This window comes from Artibeus jamaicensis, unplaced genomic scaffold (assembly GCF_021234435.1).
Source record: "Artibeus jamaicensis isolate MK-2021 breed Jamaican fruit bat unplaced genomic scaffold, CSHL_Jam_final contig_233, whole genome shotgun sequence".
NCBI classification, from domain to species: Eukaryota; Metazoa; Chordata; class Mammalia; order Chiroptera; family Phyllostomidae; genus Artibeus; species Artibeus jamaicensis.
Window position 1 is genome coordinate 65,727,113 of NW_026521486.1, and position 26,586 is coordinate 65,753,698.

Consider the following 26,586-nt stretch of genomic DNA (forward strand, 5'->3'; position numbering starts at 1 on the left):
ATTCATCTATCCTTTTGCAGTATTGTCTACTATACCTTCTAAAAACGTGAGGTCTCCCATTCTTACAACTAGTTATTTACAAACTCATTCTCTTCCCATAATGAGGATTTTTTTCCCCTTACTTTAAACCAGTAATTTTTTCTATAAGATATATAAGAAATTTACCTTACACACACTTCAACACACAAAACACATACAAGGTGTGGACTATTTTGCAGTAAAAGAAAAAATCCATCAAAGTAAATAGTTAAGACAAAAATTACTGACAAAATTTGATTATTAGCAATAATAATGAGCATTTAGATGCAAAAGGACAATTTAAAAAATGTACTGTTCACAGAGTTTACTAGAAAGCCATAAAGGTTAAGTCCTTAACAAGTCTTAGCTCAACTAATATACAGAACCAACACCCATGGTAGGTATTAAACAAGTTTTAAAAATTTATAACAGATTGGACACTAGTACTAGGTTGATTTAAAACTTGTCCAACAACACTTAAAATTTATTCTAAACAAATAATTTTCTCAAGAAAGAAATAGTATCTATGTATGTTTTTCCTAATGTTCCTATCTCATACATTTACCATGAAAATGTTTGTTTTATCTCTTCAGTAAAATACCCAAGGTAACAAAACCCTCAAATTAGACCTGTCCCTTTCTGGAAGTGATTTCTCCAATTTTACCAATGCTTATGCTATTTAAAACTTGTGCTTTTTTGAGTAAATATAAAAATTAATAATAAGGTCCACCGTCTGTTTTTTTTTTTAAATTTCTTTAGATGGGAAGGGAAGGAGAGAGGGAGAGAAATATCAATGTATGGTTGCCTCTCGTGTGTCCCCTGCTGGGAACTGGCCTGCAACCCAGGCATGTGCCCTGACTGGGAATTGAACCACGATACTCTGGTTTACAGGCCCGCGCTCAATCCCACCTTCTGTTCTTTAACAGAGTGCTACATATAAGTCAAACTACCAATAGATTAAGTGGTAATACACGATACAACTACCCACATATACACACATTTCATTTTTATTATTTCATCTTATGATTCCAAACAATTGCTATACTTTCAAGTTATTAATAGTATAAAGTGCTCAAAGACCATCAGAATGTTAACTGCAATTATCTCCCAATGGGGGGGGAGCTCAGTAATATGTGTATGTACACACATGTATTCTTATACCTGTGTTACATTTATTTATAGATTTATGCAATTGTTAACACACCATCTTACATAGCAGAGGATGCTGAAGAGGCAGGCAGGAAGAAGTGTTGGGAAAAAGGAAGAAAATAATACAAAGTGTTATTCCCCTTGAGCTTTCCTAACGTAATTAAAACATTTTCTAGTGGCTACATCAGCACCATTCAGAGTTTAGTTCACGCATTATCCAGTAATATTTCAAAATTCCTTGCATTCGGTAAACATGACAAAGCCACCTTTTATTTTATGTGACTTAGTATGTTTCTTTTTCTCGCTATTTATGAGTAACAAATACACTCTGCCCTTAAATGATAAATTTTAAACTAGATTACAATGAGTTTTTTTGGAAGGAAACAGTGATTTTACAAAAGAAACAAACAAGGGAAGCAGAAATTTTATTTACAGCAAATGGATTGCACTTTCATGAATTCTATTACTCGAATACAAGTAACAATTTTCACTTCATGAAACTACACAAACCGAAAACACGGCGGCTCTTTTTAAGTTAAAAAATGTCTCATAGTAAGAGAAAAGAGTTTACCAATACAAAAAGGGACAGAGATTTGTTATGCCAAAGAAAAATTTAATTTCACTCTGAAAGACAACCACTTTTCTGACAAGCAGAGGCTTTCAGTCATCTGAAGTTTCTACCGAAGCCACCAGAACTTCAAAAGGTCTTGCTGACAACAGCTCGCTTGGTCCTTCAGCCTCACGTGGGGACTGGGGAGCGGAGGCCAGAGACCAGGCCGCACAGCGCAGCCCGCGCGAGATCACCCACTAACGTGCTTTAAAAGCCTGCTCCCCGACCTGCTCCCTCTCACCGAGTCCAGAGAGTGAGTGTGGCGACTACAACGTACCAGTGGTTTCGGCAGAGGGGAACTCACCTCTCGGGCCGATGGTTTGGCGACTTGCTCTGGGTCCGTGGAAGCGCCTGCACCAGCACCAGAGGGTGCGGGGACCGAGACTGGAAAACGAGACGGCGATCCCTGGGCTGCAGGTGCCGGGTGGTGGGGCGGGGTGTCCAACGCAGACACAAACACAAACAGAAACACGCTCAGCGTCCCGGGGGAGGGCGGACCCATGCCACCTCACCACTCCCCGCCCCTGGACCCCGCGGCCCACCTCGCACCGGGGCCCGCGCCCTCTGGGAAGCAGCTCGCCTCAGAGGAACTGTAGCGGCCGCACAGGCCCAGCTCGCTGTAACGGCCACGGGAAAGCTACGAGCCTCCGGGTGAGCTGGTGGGAGACACGGTGGAGGGCGACGGAGGGACGAGGTGGAGTGGAACGCCTCTCCCCACTCACTCCCAAAGACTAGGAAAGAAGTCTACGCACACCCCCAACCTTCCCGGGTCCGCGATCTCGGCTCCCACCTTCCGCCGCTGCCTTGAGAAAAGCCGGAACGAAGGGGGTCACGGTGGGGGTCAGAGGGTAAAGGTCTTGCTCCCAGCAGCCTCCGCGGTGGATACGTCGCCATCTTGGATCCGCGGGACAAGAAAATTCATGCGGTGAGTTTTTGGCAAATTTTCGGAAGTCTGGCAGCGGGGCGCGCGGCTGGGGCAGCGGATTCGGGACCCCCGCAAGGCAGGGGAATGCCTCGGGGCCGGTCCGGTCGCACCTGGGGTCCGCGGGCAGCGTCCCGGCCCGCCGCTTCCCGTTGCTTTTGTCTCGGCTCCAATCGAGAGAGGGAGAGCGGAGCGGGCGGGGAGGGGGGGGTGGCGGCGGTGGAGGGAGGGGGTGTGTATGAGAGGGTGGTGGATAGGACGTAAGGCGTCGCGGCACTTGGGTAGCTGCAGCTGCAGCTCTGGATTCTAGGCCCGGTCCCTTCCGAGGGCGCTGGGGTTTTCCTCAGGCTGCGCTCCCACAGGCTCCCGCCTGCTCGTAGGAGCCTGCGCCGCACTGCTTCCTGAGGAAGAAGAGAAGGCAGCAGCGGCGGTGGCCAAGGAGCCCCGGCCCGCTTTCGACGGCGCTGCCGCGGTTCTAGACTGTTCACATTCTCTCAGTACACGCACATCACCTGCAACTTGTGTGTGTGTGTGTGTGTGTGTGTGTGTAAAAGATGAGGGACATCGGACTGGCTAACGGGTCTTAGGAGCCTCCAGGCGCTGGCATACCGAAGGCTTTGGGTCAGGAAGGAGTGCAACTGTGGTGCTGCTGCCACGGGCGAAGCTTCCGTGGTGCGGTAGACGCTGAGGCCGGATAGTCCTGGGGTGGCGGAGGAACCCGAGACGCTTCTGTCTGTGAAGTTGCTGGCCCAGGGTTTCTACTTCCGCCGGAGCCTCCCCACCTTTTGCTGGCTTGAGTCTAACTTAAAAGTTTTACGGAAGAAATGAGTGGGGTTAAAAGAGGCCCTCCTAGTTCTTAGGTGAGGCTCCAGGAAAGACCTTGTGACTCTTGGTGACTGAGATCGTTTTGGAATGCGTTTTGGAGTTGTAGTCTTTTGTAAAAACATTTTCAAGGTTTTAGAATTTGCAGTTATTCCAGGCCCAATGAGTACGGTAATTACCAGCATAAAAGTCGTACATACGGGTACCATACTCTCGGAAGGAACCTAAACATCAACTTCCTTTGAATCCTTGGAGGAGCCTTCACTTTTCAACATCCAAAAGACCGACTGAACACCTTTTGTTTCATTTTCGTAAAACTCTCGGTCAAAAGATCCTATCCATTCTTAATCCTCAGGCCGGTTTCTAGTAAGAAAATTAAGTATACACTGGTATCAACCCTTCAATTCTTGGCGAAATGTTCATGAGAGAGGCCATACTTGAATTTAGTTGAAAGTTGAACACATTTCCTGTCATGCTTAATATTAGGAATTTGTAGACCTCTGGAATAAGTGCAACTTTTGATTTGCTCTTTGAAACAACAGATTATTGGGCATGGGGTGGGGTAGAATTTTGAACGTATTTATGCATTTACATAATCACGTTTATGTTAAGTTGTTAGGGAATATGTGCTCTTTTTAGACATTTGTTTCCCAAATACCGATGAACACAGATCTTTTGCAATTATGGAGTATGACTTTATTCTAGATTTAAAGGGTGGATTGAAATGGTTGAATATCTACTACGTTCAGATGGTTAGATGTCTACATTCGTATTTCTATTTATTGAAATACTTACAAATAGACCAATATCTTTAGGAAGCTTTTTATGGTGAACTACTCTCTAGTTCGTTGTTCTTTTGTAATATTAAATCAGTAGGAAAAATACAAGATTTCACTGTGAAAAGGCAAAATTCTTGCTTCATTTTTGTTGACTTTTATATCCTCATTTAATTTAAAAAATTTCCTTTTCTATCATTTTTCCCTTGAGGGCTTGAATTACTGTGATTTCTGTGAATACTTTGTACATTTGAAAGGAACCAAAAAACTTTCACATTTTTTGCATCCTGAGTAATGCAGCAATAAAAATGAATTAATGTAGGTATCATTTGTCGGTAGAAACCTTTTATTCTAAGTATACTGTATGGAGATATCTGCAACCTAATCTGATACTCTTGGGGAATGAGAATTGCCTTTATGTTCAACCAAGCAACAAATACAACCTTTAAAAAATTTTCAGTTTCTATTACACTTTCGTTTTAAAGTAAACTTACATGGTGGAAAAATAAGGGCAAGATGTATGAGGATGAGTGACTTATGTGGCCTTTATTTGCAAAGTACTTGATCTTGAAGATAAAAATAAACTATTCCTCCTTAAGAGAACTAATTACCTATGTTTTTACTTAATTTTGGGTATTTAATTTACTTTTTGATTCTTGAGAGATACTTAACAGTTAGTTAAAACCTGGATATTTGTTTCTTCAAAAGTAAATAACTACTTCAGATTTATGAGTAGATTTTTTAGAAATGCTTCTAACACAGCTTTGTTTTTTATTTCTCCAATAAATATTAATATTAAAAGTACTTGTGTTTTGAAAGACCCTTACAGAATTTTTCACACTCTGTAGGGAGTTAACATTTTGTTTGCCCTTTTAGTGACAAATTTGCTTCCTAAGATTTTTTGTGTATGAAATAATGAGTATACATTAATAGACTGGTAAGTAAGTGAACAATTTTTTTTTTTGCTCTTTGCCTTAAAAATTTTAACTGTAGAAAGTTTATTCTGTTATGATTACATAAAAGCAAACCTTCCGTGTGCTTGCTTAAAATAGGCATTTGAGGACAACTTATGCAAACAGTGATAGTCCTAGAGGATAATACTAAGTAAGATTTTATTTGGTACATAGAGATCTAGTAGGTTTTGTAATACAAAGAAGCAAAAGAAACCAAGGTACTAGGCAGGGCAGTTTACTGGCAGAGTTAACCTGAGTACACTGTAATGTTTGAATAGAATTACATACAGTATTGATATCAAGGGATCTCGTGTTGTGATAGGAGCCATTCTGGTTGATTATACAGGTGACTGTTCTTACTGAGGATGATTTCTACTGGTGATACTCCAGTGAACTGAATTCCATTGTGACTTTCCCCAGTTATTTAAAGAAGAGCTGTATACTAAAATTACTGTCTGTTGTAGAAGTCTGCTTTTGAAAAGAAATAGAATAAGCATTAGGATTTTAAGTTTTTAAAGTTATTTTATCATTTTTACCTTGGTTTTGTTCATTGAACCTTTCCTTTCTCAATTTATATAGTAGATATATATATTTTTTGTTACTTTGGTTTTTCCATTTGGCTTCCTTTCTTAAAGTCTTAAAACATGCTGGTATGGTTTGTTCATTTATTTATTTAGTACTATTAAGATGACCTGAAAATAATTCCTAATATGTTTTCTAACAGCTTGCTCTCTGAAATACAGATGCAAATCTCCAGGTATATTATTTGGGAGTATACTGCGTTTTGAACTGATAAAATGGTTTACAATGTTATTGTTTGGTAAGACTCTTAGCTTATATAATATGGAAATGCAAAATGAATTATCCAGGGGGGAAAACCCAGAAAATTTCCACTTTCTAAATACACTTTAATATGTTGTATATGTTTAGACTCAGGATCCAGGTGTGTGTGTGTGTGTATTATACCTATTAGACATATTTGCCACCTATCCTGAAAGTTTTCCTTTCTTTTTTTTGCTTTGTGTGTATGTGAGGTGCGTATACTTTTACTATAATTTCTGTGTTTGATTAACTTACCATTCTTCAAAATTCTACTCTGTTCCATCACTTTTCTCATGAAAACTTATCCGGCTCTCAAAATCCTTTTGTCATACTGCTTTTATGTGTCCCACTGTACAGTAATTTATTGTCCAACTCCATTATCCACCATACCGTCACTGAACTGTAAGCACGTAAGAGGTAGGACTTTATCCTATTTATCTTGACATTACTAGTATTTTTTATAGTGTATAGTTTTTAGTAGGTTATCAATAAATATGCAGTAAATGGAACTGTTGCCAGATTGTCATTTGACACTCTGTTTCCCAATCCACAGATCAGAAATGGCAGATTGGAAAGGGAATGAGAAGAGCATCCTGCATTCCTTTACTTTGAGTCCTTACAGTTTTGCTTCTGAATTACCTAGAAAAAAACAGATAAATCAGCTTTTTAGAGAAAAGTGTGTAGAATGAATGTAGAACTAAGGGAAGGATGTTAGTAATAAAATGCTTCTGGCAAAGTGTTTAGATCTGTTATCTTACTGTATTTTGTGTGGCTAAGGTCACTAAGGTCATTGGCTGAAGGAGATATTTTGTATTTATAGTACATGGTGATGAATATTTACCATTGCTTAACCATGTTAGTTTATATATGATATATACACTATTTTAACTTTCTAAGATCTGAAAAATTCCAATTCTTACAAACATTTGGCCTTTTAGGGATTAAGAGATTTCGCACCTATTTTACCCCACCCCTTATTTTTTAAGATATAGAAACGAAAACTGGGCAAATGACTCCCAGTTGTATTTAATGGAGATACTAACATTTAACTTAGATTTTAGAAATCTTTTATGTTTTATTTGTCTATATACTTCCAGAGGCTTTTTAATGACTAAAAACTACTAATATAGAGAGGGTATATTTTTTAAAGAGAATTTAATCCGATACTCAGGACACCAATCCTTTCTCTGTTTTTACTGAATTGATGTCTTTCCTTATGTGAAAGTAGATAAAAATGCACACTTAGTAAATTTTTACTTTGCTGAGGAATGATAAATTAAGCAAGAGAAAAAATATGTGTTTTGTTAATTTAGGTAACAGTGAGTAGACTTGACTTGCTTTTTTTTTTCAAATATATTGATGTACTGTTTTTCCATTTATATATATGGATATTGAAACATAATTGCATTTTGGACCAGCATCTGGAGAAAATGTAATGACTGATTATGTAATACAATGTGTTTGGGAGAGGAACGCTTGGTTTTGTGTCATCTGGCAGAAGTATGTATTAGTGTTACTTTTTACATTATGAATTATAATGCTTGTCCTACATACAGTTTTGTATTTAATTTTCAGTTTGTAAAGGTCTCCTATAGACTGGTTAAATAATAATATTCTGTAAGCTTACCATACCATTCAAAGTACTTGATTCCTTTTGGCTTAATTTTATTAGTATTTTAAATTTTTTTCACAGCTTCAATTACTCATGGTTACCATTTTGGTGTTAACTTTTAAATACAGTTAGTTAAAAAAATTTTCTTGAGAGGTGGGGAGAAAGAGAGGGAAACATCAATGTGTGGTTGCCTTTCATGCGCCCCCTACTGGGAACCTGGCCCACCTGCAACCCAGGCATGTGCCCTGACTGGGAATCAACTGGTGACCCTTCGGTTGGCAGGCCAGTGCTCAATCCACTGAGCCACACCCACCAGAGCTAAATAAGGTTAAATTTTTAACATTAACATAAAGATAAAACAATCAAGATCTCTTGATTACTATGAAAATTCATAATTGAGGATTATAAAGACCATTTAAGCCTTAGACTGAATTCAGCATCTAAAACCTTCCTCACTTAATGCTACTCTATAGGAAAGATCCAGATTTATTATATTAAGTAGGTGTAAGTACAGGGTTTATTTTTGTTTTTAATTGGTCATCTTGCAGATTCAGGATAATGAAGGTAATAACAGGAGTTTGAAAGAGGAGTAGTAGGAAATTGTTGTTTAAAGCTTGATTTTTCTGGCAAAATACATCAATGGCTCATATTTTAAAAAATTATAAACATTTACCAAGAAATACCAAAACTTTAAGTCATAATACTGTTACAGTGAGAAAAGGTAATATATCACACTGATGCCACATTTTGCAAATTTACTTATTGCACAGTTATTTTGCAAGATTCATGCTAAGCAGATGCCTTGAGGTTTGCCTTGATTTAGTGCACAGAATACTGCTTTAGGATTGTAATTTTTATAATTTAATGTGTGTGACCATGTCTATTCTTCGATTAGAAAAAAATATCTAGAGCTGTTACCTTTCTAATTTGTCCATGTTTATGTGAAATTATAAATATATTCATAAACATCAGGCAAGATTTTATTTGAGGTTGATAGCAAAACCGTTTAACCTGGCATCAGAGATAGTAGTATTCAGAGCATTTAAATATGATATACAGTCATGGGCTGCTTAATGGTGTTTCTCTCAGTGACAGACTGCATGTGTAATGATGGTCCCACAAGATAATAATGGAACTGAAAATTTTCTATCAGTTAGTGACAAAGCACGAAAATCCTAAATTTGTAGCACAATGCATTTTATCACATGGTAATGCTGGTAGTCATATGAAAGTATGACTTTTATATGATGCTGGTGATGCCGGTAGTCATATAAAAGTATAGCATATACAGTTATAGGGGAGAGCAGAAGTTGGTTTATAGTTCATATGGAAAATAATAATTAAGCGATAATACAAGAATAAACTGTTTTGCTAACTCACAACTGTACACCTGTTTTTGCCAACCCCTGTATGCACAGTACATACTTGATGATGATAATAAATGTCTTACTGCTTTGTGTATGTACCGTATTACACGTTTTATCATTATTTCAGTGTACTCTTTTTCCTTACAAAAACGTTTGCTCTAAAACAGTGTGTTATGTTATGCCAGTAGTAGTTTCGTGTGCCTCATGTTTATTGCATCTCTTGATTGCATCATTTTCTCTTGTGCTTCATTTAATCTTGCTCTGTTTTGTACGGTAACATGCTATATAGGTTTTAGTCTAGGAGCAATAGTTGCATACCATATAGGCTAGGTTTATAGTAGCTATACCATCCAGGTTTGTATAATTATACTCTACAATCCCACAAAGAAAATAGACTAATGATGCACTTCTTATAATATATCCTCATTGTTAAGTGATGCATGACTGTATAATGCACTTTTGTTTTCTCTATGTATCTGAATCACACATTCTAAAATAAGTATGTATGTATAAAACAGTTCTAGTCAAGTGTTCGGGGAATTTGACCTGTCACTACTTTTAGGGTCTTCTAGAGCATATAGTTTGAAAATCACTGGGCTTAATCTCTTAAAGTCACTTCCAACCTAAAAATCTGTGTTTTTAAAAAGTTAAGAGTTGCCTTGGCAAAGTAGCTCAGTTGATTAGGGTGTTGTCCATATACACCAAGGTTGAGGATTTAATCTCCAGTTGGGGCTCAAAAAGAATCAAACAATGAATGTGTAAATAAGTGGATCAACAAAAATCTATGTCTCCCTCTTTCCCTTTCTCTCCCTCTAAAATCAAGTAAATAAAATGATAAAAAGTCAAGAGTTTTTCTCTCCATAGATACAAAATTCATAGAATTTACTTGTTTTTTAGTAGCATTGGGATAAAAACTGCATACGTTTAAATTCAGGTTCTCATGGTTGGATGTTAGCATTCTAGACATTTTCAACTAAATCCTTTGAGAATAATTTGTTTATTCTCTTTTAGACATTGTGGTACTACTGGGTATATATGATGGAGAATAAGACAAGTCTACCTTCATGGAGCTAACATCTTGGGGGGGCATAAAATAAACAAGTAAACAACTAAATAAACATAATTTCAGATAGCAGTAATTGTGATGGAGAAAGTAAAGGGGATAAGAGCACAACAATTAATTATGGTTGAAAGATGAGACTATTTTAAGTAGGATAATGAGGGAAGACCTTTCTGGAGGTAGCATTTGAGCAGATATCTAAAAAAGAGAAAGTTGTGCAGAAATCTGGGTGATTGTTTTCCAGGCAGAAAAACTAGAAGGCTCCAAGATGGGGTCAAGTTTTGTGTGTTGTTTTATAAAATTACTTAATGCTTTCTACCTAAATAGTAAATTCTGAAGTGAAGAAAAGGAGATGAATTAGACATAATACTTGTCTTTCACCTGCTGACAATGTTTTGGTGGTCCAAATAATTTGTAATAAATTTTATAAGAGGTATAGGGAGGAAGGAATTTTTTTAAAGATTTTATTTATTTATCTTTAGAGGGGAAGGGAAGGAGAGAGGGAGAGAAATATCAATGTATGGTTGCCTCTCATGTGTCCCCTGCCGGGAGCTGACCCTCAACCCAGGCATGTGGCCCTGACTGGGAATCGAGCCATGATACTCTGCTTCGCAGGCCCGTGCTCAACCCACTGAAGTACAACAGCCAGGGCTGAGGAGGGAATATTTTTTATTAAGAGGGTGTACAAATGTTTTCAGGATCAGGTAGAATTGGGGTCTGTACGAGTATAAAATTAGGAAGGAGAACAAACTTAAAACTTTGTGTTTGCGTAGACTCATCAAACTTTTAAGAGTTTTTAGTTTGGCAAGGTTTTAGATTGTAGTTTTTTCTTAGAAATTAATTATTAGTGATTTTCATGTTCCATCAGATTTCCTTGAACAGGTCAATAATTGTTACTGTGTGCCGTGCACTATGATAGGTGTGCTGAATAATTCTTCAAGTTTAGTTTTTAAGGTGCACGCTGTGGATATATATGGTAGAGTAGGACAGTCTTGTTTGAGGGAGTTAATGTGTTGATTTCAGGGTTTGAAAGGACCATTTGGAGTTCATTAGGTGGGTGAGTGTATGGAAATAACATTACAAGTACACAACTCCTTGGAGTATATACTGGACTTGGAGAATAGCAGAGTAATTTGCTGTCATGCTTAATGGAGTTCTGAGACCTCCTGAGAAGTTGGTTGAAGGCATGAATTTGTTATCGTGTGAGAGACTTTTTAATGTGATGAGAAATAAGCAAATTTTTATTTTAACAATGCAAGTGATAATCAGGTTGGTGCTTCTTGGGCAGATTTTAGATTCCACAGTTGACTTATAATTAAAATTACATGATTGATGATGTAGTACACAATGTGAAATCTTTGAAAAATTATTTTCTCTTCATTAGATTTTTTAAAATTTGTATTGGCAGAATTTCTTATTTAAGAACCGTGTTTGTTTTTTTTTTTCCTCCTGGACAAGATGGAGGCATAGGTATATACACTTTGTCTCTTTGTACAGCCAAAAGAAGGACAAAAACAAATTTAAAAGTAGAAAACAGCCAGAACTGCCCAAAATGGAACTGTATAGAAGTCCAACAACCAAGGAGTTAAAGAAGAAACACTCATCTAGACTGGTAGGAGGGGTGGAGACGTGCAGCTGGGGTAGAGAGGATTCACGGCAAGGTGCCAGATGGAGGACTAAGTGGGCCAGGCAGCAACTGGCAGACTAGGCAGTTCAACATTGCATGCGGATAAACCAGGAGGAACAACCGGGGAGTGAGATAGACTGCAGAACCCAGAGTTCCAGTGAGGGGAGATAAAGCCTCAAAACTTTTGACTATAAATATCTGTGGGGGTTGTGGAAGTGGGAGAAACTCCCAGCCTCACAGGAGAGTTTGTTGGAGAGATCCACAGGGTCTTAGAACGTACACAAACTCACCCACCTGGGAATCAGCATCAGAAAGGCCAAATTTGCTTGTAAGAAGTGGGGGAGGTGACTGAAGCCGGCTGAGAGCTGAACAAGCAGCCTCATTCCTTCTCTGACCTTCCCTCACATGCAGCACCATAATGCAATGATGTGGGTTGCCCTGTCATGGTGAATACCTAAGGCTCTACCCCTTAAAACGTAACAGGGGCTCTGAGACAAAAAGAAAAAAATGTGGCACAAACAAAAGAACAGATCAAAGCTCCAAAAATAGAACTTGAGTGTTGAAGAGATAGCCAACCTATCAGGCGCAAAGTTCAAAACACTAGTAATCAGGATGCTCACAGAATCAGTTGAGTATAGTTGCAAAATAGAGGAAAAAATGAAGGCTAAGAAAAGTGAAATAAAGGAAAATGTGTAGGGATCCAACAGTGAAGGGAAGGAAACCGGGACTCTAATCAACAATTTGGAGAAGGAAGAAATCAACATTCATCCCGAACAAAATGAAGAAACAAGAATTCAAAAAAATGAGGAGAGGCTTAGGAACCTCCAGGACAACTTTAAACATTCAAACATCTGAATCATCTGCCAGAAGGAGAGAAGAGGAAGAGCAAGTTGAAAACTTACTCAAAAAAATAATGATGGAGAACTTCCCCAACTGGTGAAGGATCCAGACTTCCAGGAAGTCCAGGAAGCTCAGAGAGTCCCAAAGAAGGTGGATCCAAAAAAACACACATCAAGGCACCCCATAACTACATTACCCAAGATTAAAGATGAGAGAATCTTAGAAGTAGCAAGAGAAATGGAAGCAAATTACCTACAGAGGAGTTCTCATGAGACTGTCACCAATTTCTCAAAAGAAACCTTGCAGGCAGGAAGGGGCTAGACAGAAGTATTCAAAGTCAGGAAAGGCAAGGACCAACATCCAAGATTACTCTATCCAGCAAAGCTATCATGGAAAGGCAGATAAAGTGCTTCCGAGATAAGGACAAGTTAAAGGAGTTCATCATCAGCAAGCCCTTAGTATATGAAATGTTAGAGGGATTTATCTAAGAAAAAGAAAATGATTTAAAAAATATGAACATTAAAATGATAACAAACTCACAACTATCAACAACTGAACCCAAAAACAAAAACTAAGCAAATAACTAGAGGAGTAACAGAAATTGAGATCACATGGAGGGTTATCAGCAGAAGAGGGGGGGAATGGGGGAAAAGGTACAGGGAATAAGAAGCATCAGTGGTATATACAAAATAGACAGGGAGGTTAAGAATACTATAGGAAATGGAGAAACCAAAGAACTTAATATATATACGACCCATGGATATAAACTAAGGTTGACAATGCTGGTTGGAGGTGGGGTTCTGGGTGGAGGGGAATAAAAGGAAGAATTGATGGGACAGCTATAATATACACTTAGTCAAATATTAAAATAAAGAACTATGTGACTTTTGAAACTCTAAATTCTGTTTTTCAGAGAAATATATATATATATATATATATATATATATATATATATATATAAACTGGTGCCCTTAGTTCAAAGTTTTACATTAATGGGTGAAATTTATTACCCATTAGGGCAGGGTGAGTTATAGGGCAGGCAAAGTTTAAATGTTATTTGGCATTATTTGCAGGCTTGAGATTTAACATTATTTGCATAAATTAAACTGATACCAAGAAAACCTAAATTAACATAATTCATAAGAGCCGATAAGTATATATCACTAAAAGTGTCTATTTTACAAGTGTGTACTAGTGTTAGGTAGTATTTAACACTAGTAATCCTTTTATTGTAGGTTGCTAGCATTATGTGTTAATTCTGACTTGCAAAAAAAAAGAAAAGCCCAAGTGTACATTTTTAAGTGAAAGGAATTGATTCTTTCTGGATGCAGTTTGAGCAGATTACTACTTTGATAGTATGCATTACATACCACTTTTTAATAGCAAAAGTTAATGATTTTACAATGATGATTTGGAGTTTCCCAGGTTGTCTGATTGTCCTTTAGTTCCATTTTGACTGAACAAAATGAGGCTGAATATATCTATTTCCCATTAAAGAGAGTTATATTGTGCTGAATTTTTTCATGAGGTTGTTGAAGTCTGTGTTACTAGTTATGGAATTGGTAATACCATTGTACTGCTTTTAATTAGCTGTGTGACTTATCCTTTCTAAACTTAACTTTTCTCATTCTAAAATATATGGATAAGTAAAAATACCTTATAGAGTTGACTTAAGGAATAAAAGGCTCTTGTGGATTGTTATGGGATTTTATGTTTTGTTTTTTTATTTGAATGGGATTTGCTACTTAAAGATAAGGCTTTGAGACAAATGAGAATTAGCCACAATTTATTTTATGAGTGTAAGGTGCTCTTTTTATTTTTTGTATCAAATTTGTAAATGTAAACAGGAAAGATGCAGTTTGTTCTTAAGAATCTAGACGTTTTCCTATCAGGAATTTTGCTTACATGACATTGTGTTTTGTGTCTAGTATTTTTTAAAAACCAGTTTTATTTTTCAATTACAGTTGACATACATTATTATATTAGTTTTAGGTATGCACTGCAGTGGTTAGACATTACATAACTTACTAAGTAGTCATCCTTGTATATCATGCTCCTATCTGACACCATATATAGTTTTTAGAATATTATTGACTATATTCTCTATGCTGTACTTTATATCCCCATGACTATTCTGTCATTACCGACTGTGCTTCTTAATCTCTCCAACTTTTCACTCATCCATCAGGATGACCTGCTCCCATCAGGTCATTATCAAAATGTTCTCTGTATCTACGAGTCTGTTTCTCTCTGCTTGTTTGTTTACTGAGTCTTACTGTTCTGTGTATTTGTTTATTCTGTGTATTTGTTTATTCAAATTCAGTTGTTGAGAGATGTGTATTTACGCCATTTTATTGCTCGTATTTTTTTCTTAAAGAAGACCCTTTAACATTTCATATAATACTAGTTTAGTAGTGATGAACTCCTTCAGTTTTTTCTTGTCTGGGAAGCTCTTTATATGTCCTTTGATTCTAAATGAGAGCTTTGCTGGATAGTGTAATCTTGTTCATCGGTCCTTGCTTTTTTCATCACTTTAGATATTTCTTGCCAATTCCTTCTAGCCTGAAAAGTTTCTGTTGAAATATTTGCTGAAAGTCCTAAGGGAGCTCCCTTGTAGGTAACTACTGCTTTTCTCTTGCTGCTTTTGAGTCTCTCTTTGTCTTTAACCTTTTGTATTTTAATTACAGTATGTCTTGGTATGGGCTTCTTTGGGTTCATCTTGTTTGGGACTCTGCTTCTGGACTTGAAAATCTACTTACTTCCCCAAGTTAGGGAAATTTTATGTCTTTATTTTTTCAAGTAGCTTTTCAATTTCTTGCTCTTTTACCTTCTGGCACTCCCATGATGCAAATGTAAGTGTACTTGAAGTGGTTCTGGAGGCTCTTTACGCTATCCTCAGTTCTTGTGTGTGTGTGTGTGTGTTTGTGTGTGTGTGTGTGTGTGTGTGTGTTTCTGTTCTGATTGGGTGTTTTTGCTTCCTTATATTCCAAATCACTGATTTGATTCTCAGCTTTATCTATTGTACTGTTGATTCCCTGCAAATTATTCATTTCAGTTAGGGTATGCTCTTTAGGTTTTTATTAAGTTCATTGAGCATCCTTATGACCAGTGTTTTGAACTCTACAATTAATAGAATGCTTGTCTCCATTTTATTTAGTTCTTTTTTTTTTTTTTTTCTTTTTAGACTTTATTTTTAGAGAGGAAGGGAAGGAGAGAAATATCAATGTATGGTTGCCTCTCGTGAGTCCCTTGCTGGGAACTGGCCTGCAACCCAGGCATGTGCCCTGACTGGGAATTGAACCACGGTTGTTTGGTTCACAGGCCCACACTCAATCCACCGAGCTACACCAGCCAGGGCGTATTTAGTTCTTTTTCAGGAGTTTTGTTCTGTTCTTTCATTTGTGATATATTTCTGTGTCTTCTTATTTTGGCAGCCTCTCTGTGTTTGTTTTTGTGTATTAGGTCAAGCCGCTATGTCTTCCAGGCTTGGTAGAGTGGACCTAATATGGTAGCTGTTCTGAGGGTCCATTTGCACTGCCTCCGCAATCAACCAACCTGGCACTAGAGTTGCAAACTCCTCCCTCCCCATTTCCCTCCATGGGCTGAGTATACATTCCTCTTGTAGTTGAGACTTGACATCTGTTGGCAATGCCCGTGGGAGATGTTTACCTCCAGGACAATCAGCTGCAAGGACTGGCATGAGACTGTTGACCTCCGTGGAGGATTGGCTGTGCAGTGGTACACCCCAAAGTAGCAAGCGTTACTTCAGCAGAGCTCTGATGCCCATTGAGTCTGCCCATTGAGTATGTTGCTGGAAGTGGTGTTTTCAACATTGTCTGAAGCAGTCCACTCAGTATGCTGGCTCTGGGCCCTCCCGGGAGGTGCAGACCGAGGTCATCTGCCGCCTGTGTTCTGCATGGGGCCACCAGGCATGAGCTACATTGTTATCTGCCAATGGTTGCTGCTACTGCTAGGCCTGTGGCCACTTAGCGAGAGATACAGGGAACATCGAGGCCAGATACTGCTTGTTTGAGGGATTTTAGGAAAATCTGAAGCGTAAGCCAAGACAGGTCATTAATATGAAAAATCCCCTGGAAACGGCTTGCATGGGCCTGAAAGTTGGGTGAAGTGGGGTTTCAGGGAATCACTGAGGCAGGGCAAACAGTGTGAGCCAGGTTGATAAGAGTCTCAGATGTGATGCACTGTCTGCTGGCTCTGTGGCAGAAGGGTTCAGAAAAGAAAAAATGGCCTTTGCCATCCCTTCTGTCTGATAGTATGCTGTACCTTCCAGTTCTTGCCCTGATGCCAAACAATTCACTTTTTCCATATATGTTATTGGTGCCTTTTGAGTTAATGCCCCAGCACTGGAGCTCAGAGGGAGTGAGTCTGAACAAGTCCACATGTGGGCCCTTTAAGAGGAACTTCCTGGGACTCCAGAGGACATCTGTTTCCCTCCTCTTTAATTCTTGTTTTTATAGTCAAAAGTTATGGGGATGTCTCTTCCTGTCACTGGAACCCTGGGCTGGGGAGCCTAGTGTGGGACTGGGACTCCTCGCTTCTCAGATGTGACCATCCCTCCCAATTTTTATCTGCCACACGTGAGTGTGAAAGCAGCCTGTTCCTTGTCTCTGCCCCTGCTAGCAGCCTTGATGTCACTTCCTCTTTTGTTTCCTAGTTGTATGACTTCCATTCACCCAAATTTCATGTGGTTCTGAATGATGGTTGTTTTGTAGTTTAGTTTTAATTTTGATGTAGTTTTGGGAGGAGGCGAGTATTGTGTGTTTATGCTGCCATCTTGCTCTTGATCTAGTTGGTGACCTTTCACTTCGCAGAACTGAGTTACACTGGATCAGGGCTGTGTGTAGTATATTTTCAGTACATAAATACATCTTAGCATTATTTTGTCTGAAGTACTTGGCATGGTGCATGACACATAAGAGGCATTTACGAATCCCTTCGTTAAATGGGATTAATCTAATGGGAAGAGCATTGGCTTAAGACTCAGATGTGTCAGCCAGTTACAACCTGAGTTGTGTTGCACTATCTACAGCAAGTTTTTCACTTTGTTTTCTTTTTCCTCCCTCCCTTCCTCCTCCTTTCTCTTTTCCTCCTCCAACCCCTCTCTCTCTCCTTCAAAATTTTACTTATTTTCAGAGATAGAGGAGAAGAGGGAGAGGAACATCAATCTGTTGCCTCTTGCATGCCCTCAACTAGGGGCCTGACCCACAACCCAGGGATGTGCCCTGCCCAGGAATCAAACCATTGACCTTTCGGTTTGCAGGATGATGCCCGCTACACAAGTCAGGGCTGGGGGGGGGAGGGGGTGGGTGTGTGTGTGTGTGTGTGTGTGTGTGTGTGTGTGTGTGTGTTTGTTTTTGTGCCTTTTTCTCCAGTTCCTTAAAACTGGGTGTCAACCTCATTTTCACCAGGGGCCGCATCAGCCTCACAGTTGCCTTCAAAGGGCCAAATGTAATTTTAGGACTCTGTAAATGTAACTACTCCTTAACTAGGAGCAAAGAGCTCTATATTCAGCCCTTCAAAGGCAACCATGAGGCAGATGTGGCCACTGGTGAAAATGAGTTTGACACTTCTGCCTTAAAATGAATAAAATATCTTCTCTTAGGTTTTTTAGAGAATTAAATATAATCATGTAAAACACCTGACAGTAGGTTCTTGCCTAGCAGTCTTGGTTCCCACTTCTTTTCCTTTATGCAGAGTAACTATTCCAGAATTGGGAGGTAGTTCAGAGGAAATACTTAACATAGCATCTATCATTTAAGTTTCGGAAATTGAGAAAGTCAGGTTTTATTTACCTGTGAGTATATGCTTATCATTAATGGAGAATATTATATTATTTTGGAAAAATTACCACACTTGGATTCCTAAGATGGGTTTTAGTTTGTCCCCCATGAATATATTACCTATGTCCCTAGGCAAATCAACTAGTGTTGAAGAGCCTCAGCTTTTTAGTCATTTATACCTTATAATGTTCCTGATGACAGTTGAGAAAATGAAAGTAAAAGTGTTTGGTTAAATGTAAAGTATGCGAGGGTGTTATGGTAATGAATCCTTATTATTAGTGGTTGTATCATGTGACTCATTTATTCATTTATTTTACCTTGTGGTACTGCTGCATTCATGTGGTTTATCCTTTATTAAGTTAGATATCTGGCTTATTTGACTTTGGAGAGGAGGAAGTGTGGAGAGGGAGAGAAAGATTTTGTTATGTTCATCATAATAGGCCAACTAATATTGAGTATTTTTGCTTGCTGAAGTCCTGATACTTTCTGTGTGTAAATATGTAGGTGTAGCAGGAAGTTGGCCTGATCATTCTATCATTAAGAATGAAAGATCGTGCCCTGGCTGGCATAGCTCAGTGGATCCAGTGCGGGCTGCGAACCAAAGTGTTGCTGGTTCGATTCCCAGTCAGGGCACATGCCTGGGTTGCAGGCCAAGTCTCCACTTGGGGGCACATAAGAGGCAACCACACATTGATGTTTCTCTCCTTTCCCTTCCTCTCTCTTTAAATATAAATTTTAAAAAAAAAGAACGAAAGATTGTGAATATTCCTTGGGTTCTTCCAATATGTGTAACTGAATTTTTATGTGCTCTCTCTTTATCATTGTTAGTCATACATTTTTGTAAATATCATGCCTATTTTTCCTTACAAATGAAATGCACTTATAATTTATTAGAGTGTTGAGAATGTCAGTGCAGTAGTATAAAACATTGTATGTTCTTTGTGTATGTTATGTGAATAACTTTTATTTATTTTTCTCACTTAAATCTGTAAGATCTCTTGGGTACTGAGCCTTTTGAAACATTAAAGTAAATACCATATAAGGAAAGCAGTCTGATACTAAGTAGCTGCAGTAGCAAAGGAAGGAAGGTAAATCACAGAGTAATGAATTTGAAAAGTGATCATTGTACCATGAAGTACAATGCAACTTGTAAAAGCTAGTTACTGATATTATGTGCTTGTGAGATCTAATTATTAATCTTATTGTTAAAATTGCTTTTGCATAAAATACTTCTTTTTAAAAACATAATAAAACTTTAGAAACTGGAATCATGCCACCTTAAATACTTAAGTTCCTCCATTTTTTCATGTTTTTAAAAATTATATTTAGTTATTTTTCAAGTACATTTTTTTTGGTCGATTTCTTCCATCCCAGCCCCCCCCCCCCCGCCCTGTACTCCCCACCTCCCTCCCATTTGCTCCCCTCCTAGTCCTCATCTCTGTGTCTTTCATACTTGTTCTTCAAAATCCCTCCCCTTTTTCCCCCTTAAATTTTCTTCCCTCTCCTCTCTGGTCACTGCTCACTTGTTCTCTATTTCAGTGTCTTTGTTTTTATTCTGCTTGCTTGTTTGTTTCATTTTTTCATATTAAGGCAAATGATTTATGTAACAAAGACAACTCACTCATATCTAGAACTTGTTTATAAAGCCTACATTTATAATATGAAACTTGTAAACTTCTTGGAGATCTGCAGATCCTGGTCAAGATATACCCCTTTATAATTTTTGATGTTTTTAATAATGATTGTTAGGCATCAGATAGTGATTTATGTTCATTATGCTTACTATTTCAAGGAAAAAGGTAATTTATTCACACATTTGGAAAAGTTCCAATACCAAAAGCTTTTTGCTGAATTTGCTGGAATTAACTAGGAGTAACTGGAGAACATTCTTCAGAATAGTCTACATCCTAAATTGTGTAGTTACATGGGTTTTATTTTTAATTATATATGCCAGCCTTGGGCAAATAATATACATGCTAAAACCTTAAGACATGGCAAGATATATGATTTTGCTCTTACAGATTGTCAGTTTCAACAGTTTCAGGTATAGTTTATTTGTATTTCTTTTTTTAATTATATTTTTTATTGACTATGCTATTATAGTTATCCCAGTTTTACTCCCTCTACCCAGCATCTCCCATCCCTCAGGCAATCCCCACATTATTGTTCATGTCCACGGGTCATAAGGCTTTGGCTACTCCATTTCCTATACTCTACATCCCCATGGCTTGTTTGTAACTTTTGTATTTCTTAATCCCCTCACCCCTTTACCTATTACTCCATATACCCTTCGATCCTGCAACCGTTAAAAGGGTCTGCCTATCCATGATTCTTTGTTCTTTTTGTTTGCTTAGTTTACTTTTCAGATTCAGTTGTTGATAGATATGTATTTTTTGCCATTTATTCATAGTTTGATCTTTTTCTTAACTAAATCCCTTTAACTATTCATATAATAATGGTATGGTGATGATGAAAGTTTTCTTGTCTGGGAAACTGTTTATCTGCCCTTCATTTCTAAATGATAGCTTTGCTGGGTAGAGCAGTTTTGGCTGTAGGGCCCTCCATTTCATGACTTTGAATATTTCTTGCCAGTCATTTATAGCCTGTAAAGTTCCTTTTGAGAAATCGGCTGACAGTCTTATGGAAACTCCCCCATAGATAACAAACTGCTTTTTTGTTGCTGCTTTTAAGCTTCTCTCTTTATCTTTAACCTTTGGCATTTTAATTATGATGTGTCTTGGAGTATGCCTCTTTGCATCCGTTTGTTGGGGACTTTCTGTGCTTCATGGACTTGCACATCTATTTTCTTCACCAAGTTAACGGAAGGTCTCTCCCCCATTATATTTTCAAGTAGATTTCCGATTTCTTGCTCTTTTTCTTCTTTTGGCACCCCTGTGATGCGAATGTTGGACCACTTGAAGTAGTTTTAGAGGCTACTTGCACTGTTCTCATTTGTTTTTTTGGTTTTTTTATTCTTTTTTCTTCTTGTTCTCTTTGGTTTTTTGCTTCCTTATGTTTCAAATCATTGATTTGATTTTTGGTTTCATCCACTTAACTGTTGTTTGCTTATAAATTGTTCTTATTTTATTTAGTGTATCTTTTATTTCCAACTGGGTAACTTTTATGCTATCGAGATCTTCACTTGGTTCCTTGAATATCCCTATAACCAGTGTTTTGAACTCTGCATCTGTTAGATTGCTTATCTCCATTTCATGTCATTCTTTTTCTGGAGTTTTGATTTGTTCTTTCATTTGGGCCATGTTTCTTTGTCTTCTCCTTTTGGGAACCTCCCTGTGTTTGTTTCTCTGTTTTTGATGGAGCTGCTATGATTCTTTGTCTTTGTAGCATAGCCTGATGTAGTAGGTGTCTGGTAGTGTCCACTGGCACAGCCTCTCCTATCAGCCAAGCTGGATACTCAAGGTGTACCTGTCTTGTGGGCTGAATACACTCTTGTAATGAAATCTTGATTATGTTGGCAGGTCATAGTGAAACATTTACCCAGGCCAGTCAAGCTGCAAGGACTAGCTTTGACCACTGACCACCAACCTCTCCCCTCTGTGGAGGATCATCTGTGCACTGGCAGGGTAGTTGCGCTTCAACGCCATCTGTAGTTTTCCACTGGTGCACGGGCTCTGGTGTTTCCTGAGTGATGCAGGCCAAGGGCAGCCCCGAGCTATGTTTTGCCTGGGGCCACCCTGCCTGAGGTACAAAGCAGTTTGAGATAGCTGCTACTTGTGCTGGGCTTGGAGATTCCCAGGCAAAGCAAGCTGTGAATCTAGGCTGGCTGCTGCTAGTGCTGATTCTGGGTCCCCTTAGCAAGAGGTAACCGGGGCTGGGGGCTCACTGAGCCTGGCTTTTGATGGGATTTAGGATGTTGTGAAGTTTGAGCCAAGACCAGCCATTCATACAGAAAAGCAGCCTGGGTGGGCCTGAAGGTTGGGTGGGTGGGAGGGAGTCTCTGGGAATCTCCAGGGCAGGGCAAATAGTTTAGCCAGGTTGATGGAGTCTCCGTTGTGGCACCAGCCTGCTAGTCTGTGGCTCTCTGTGGGGAGGTTTCATGAAAGGTACAATGGCTTGCCTTTCTGGTTGGTAAGAGGCTGTCTCCTAACTCTCTGACCTTGATGGCAGACACTTCACTTTCTCCCTGTGTGCCCCTGGTGCCTTTCAAGCTGCTATTCTGGTGCTGGAGCTCAGAGGGAGTGAGTCTGAGTTAGTTCGTGTGGGGGTTAAGAGGAAGTGCTTGGGATTCCAGAAGTGTCTTTTACTGACTCAATCCCCACTAGTTTTTGCAGCTAGAAGCATGGGAACTTTTTCTCTTGGCACTGGAACCCTGGGCTGGTGTGGAGCTGGGACTCCTCACTCCTGAGATACCCCTCCTCAATTTTTATGCACTACACATAATCATAATGTGAGACCAGCTCATTCCTTGTCTCTGCCCCTCCTACCAGTCTGTATGCATAGTTGTCAGACTTTCATTCAACTAGATATCTGATGGTTTTGAGTGATAGTTGTTCTATATTTAGTTGTAAATTTGATGTGTTTGTGCGAGGAGGTAAGCTGTATTTACCTATGCCTCCATCCTCACCGGGACTCTATTATATCTTTATTACTGATATGTCAGTTGGAACAGAAAAAGAAGTTCCTTTGATTTCTAACATTTTTTTATTCCTCATTCCATCACTAGATCATAAGTAGAGATTAAGTCAGTCTTGTTCACTAATGTGTGTTTAAAACCTCATATAAGATCTGACAAATTATTTGTTGAATGAAAGGTTATTGTCCAAAGCTTTTAATACTTACCTGCTTATTTTTTATGACAAGGCTGGCCAGTTGACCTCACCAGTTAATGTGTGAATTGTCTTTTTTACTTGTCAATTAATGACCCCAAATATGGTTATGTAAAAAAGCAGTCCTGTATTTTAAAGTGGTAAACTTACAACTTAAAAAATTTGTATTTCCTTGTTTTTTTGAAGAGTGGATATTTTTTCATTGTTTTTGAGTTCTGTGTTTTCTGTTTACATCCTTTGTTAAAAGTAATATTAATAAGAGTAGGATAATTTTTATCCTCTTTCTGGTCCCCTTCCAAAGATTCCATTTCCTGGGGAAAAAGGTAAGTATTTAGTATCACATAAATGCAAAGTGAGGTTAACATATAGAAGTACTATAAAACTCGACTACAAAGCAGTTCAAACTGCATAAACTAACAATGTAAAAGTTTAAAAGGATTTTTGCCTAATTATACTGTATCAAAACTAAAAATGTAGCTAAGATATTATGTTAAATGCTAAAATTGGATTTATTTTTACTGTTTTTTTAATCTTATGCCATCTAGAGGGCTTCAGTTTGATATTCATGGATGAATTTGAAAAGAATTAAGTTGTTATTTAGGGGGTAGGCAAAATAATGTTTAAGTACTGTATTTGGTACTTTCTGTATTATTTATTCATTGATTTGGGAAAAATTTAACTTGTTTTGTGTGCCAGGCACTGTTGTAAGAGAATGTAGAGTGTACAAAGTAAGAAATAAAACATGGTATGGCAGGTGGTAGTGAGGATATAGAGAAAGAGACCAAGGGAGTATGAAGAATATACAGGGTCTGGCAGAAATAATGCCCCATTTTTGTTATGAACTCTTTTATTACAAAATCATAAGCATGTAATCTTGTAACAGCAGTATCACTCTTCAGCACACCATCTGACATTTTAGGTGAAATGGTCAACTTAAAGGTATAAACTATTCACCCATATTATTACCCTACCAACCACACTCAAGCAGTCCTTACTTCTGCCTGCCCCTGTATATAGGATGCAGATTTAAATTGGCTCGTCATGGAATTCCTCCCTCGAAGGTGATTGTGTGCAACTGTGGTGAGGCAGCAATCCTGTGCATATCCAGAAGAAAGGGTTCCAGGAAGGGAAAACAACCAAGAGCAAATATCATATGGTTTGATATCCTGCGACTGGAAAATTTCGAGGAAGTCTATGTGGCTGGAGTATAGTCTGGGAAAGGAAGAGGATGACAGATGGGTACAGAAAAGGTTGGGTGCCAAAGGCAAGTCAGGAAAGGATTTTTGTAAGCCATCATATGGACTTGGGCTTTTGGTCTGAGTAGAATGGTATATATTCTATACACAACACTCTTCACAACTGTTACAACACTCTTCACAACTGTTACACAGTCAAATTCTTTCAGTTTTACAGTTGAATAAAAATGTTCTATGGAATAACTTGTGCAGTTAACTTCTCCAAAGTCATACAGCTAATGAGTAGCAGAACTAAGAGTTTTTTAGGTTTTGGCATTCATGTTTTTTTCCTCATTGTGCTATCATTCTTGCTGTGGCATAATTGTGGAGACTTTCACTTTTTTTTTTTCTTTTTAAATAGAATCCATAATGTGGAGCCAGGGTGAGTGTTCATGTACTTGTGGACTACTGAAGAAAAAAAAAAAAACTCAGAAAATAGTGCCCTTACTGCAAGATGCATTGAGATATTTTATATTATGTATCACATTTTCAAACATGCAAGTTTTGACCCACTGAGTTGATTTCATGCCCTGCTGTTGGAGACCACTGTTTGTTTGAACCACCTGTGTGTGTTTGTTTTTTAAAATCCCCTGTTCATTTTAGTGCCTGGTATTTAAATACAATGAAAATGTGTATTCATTGAATACATTTTTATTTGGCTTTGGAGCAAAAGAAAGTTAATGTGGTTTTTAGCAGATTAAATCAATAATGTGTGCTTGTGACCAGAAGATAGTTTTTAACTTACCTAAATAACTAAACGTCATTAAAGTATATTAGGATCATAAACATTGATATGGTTTAAGTTACTCCTAATTATGCTCCTGTCAAATTAGACTTACCTTTGGAAAAAAAATGCTGGGGGAACAATAGAAGGCTTTGTTGCTTATAAATGGCATATAGACATTTTAGAATAAAATACTAAATATTGGAGGGATTTTTTTTCCACTACAAAGTTTTACTGTTTGCCAATATGTCACTTTTTTTCTTAAATTTTACAGGTGTGCTAATTGATCTATTGTCTTACTGATAACTGGTTAAACCAAACATGTTGTAATTGCATATTCAGTTAAAAAAAGGTATTAGGTAAAAACAGGAAAAAGGATGGCTCAGTCTGAAAATGTAATGTAGAAGAAAAGAGTTAGTGGAAGAAGTACAAATGGGAAATTAAGTGGGGTTATAGGTGATAATGAAAGTGAATCAAATAATAGCCCAGTAAATTGTGCTTTTGAAAATACAAAAAATAACATTAAAAACCAATATTCAGCTTTAAGACATTTAGGTGAATGCCTACTAGAAATCCTTTCATTTAGGCTTGTGGTTCTCAATATTTGAGTCCCTTAGACCCCAGAAGGGAATGACCGTTCTTCAATAAAAGATAGGGATGCATCTATTATTTAAATACTTGAAAAAATTAAACCTAATGAAAATTGTAGACTTTAAGTGAGACTGAACAGGCTAATTAAGATTAGTATTCTTGACTTTTCATTAAAAAATCAATTTATTGTAATAGTGGACATCTGTAGATTAGATTCACTTGTTGGTAAGTTACATGTGTTCAGTAAAGATAGAGCCCATATAACCATCTTATCTTTCTAATGATATGTCCATTGTAATCTCAAAAAATTACTTCTGATTAGTTTTATCTAGTGTATCTCTTGCCATTCCTCACTGAAATATCATACCTTGTCTGGCCTAGCATTTTTTGCCATCAAAAATTATCCTGTTAATTATTTGTTAACTAGATGAAATTTTGTGAGAGCAGATACTTTGCCTTATTTTTATTTCCTATCTTGTATCTCTAGTGCTTAGAAGAGCATCTTACATTCCCACCAGCAGTGTAAGAGGGATACAGTTTTCCTATTTCCTCTTTAACACTTGTTACTGTTTTTGTGAATATAGCCATTCTAGTGAGTTTGATCTCACTATGGTTTTAATTTGGGTGTTTCTCATTATAAATACCATTGGGATTTTGATTTGCATTGTATTAATTGGTACACAGATTAGTTAGGGTCTCCCTAATTGACATCTTAATTGTAATTGAGTTTTCCAACCCTTGGACATGGTCTGTTCCATTTATGTAGTTGACTTGACTTATCTGTTTTGTTTTCAACATACAGATTCTGCATATTCTGTTAGATTTATAAATATGTATCTCATTTATACTTAAATACCTCATTTTAGAGAA

At 37.9% G+C, this 26,586-nt stretch overlaps 1 protein-coding gene across 3 annotated transcripts in view; it reads left to right on the forward strand.

Moving 5' to 3' along the window:
* The first annotated feature begins 2,614 nt into the window (after positions 1–2,614).
* The window catches only part of CNOT2 (CCR4-NOT transcription complex subunit 2), a 113,167-nt gene continuing 89,195 nt past the window's right edge, over positions 2,615–26,586 (forward strand). For 2 of the 3 annotated variants that reach the window (XM_037132147.2, XM_037132149.2), the window contains exon 1: positions 2,618–2,702. In XM_037132147.2, coding sequence (XP_036988042.1) covers positions 2,698–2,702 — 5 coding nt within the window. In that variant the 5' untranslated portion in view covers positions 2,618–2,697. Of the gene's footprint in view, positions 2,703–26,586 lie in introns of all 3 variants that reach the window. The other variant, XM_037132148.2, reaches the window with a different exon arrangement.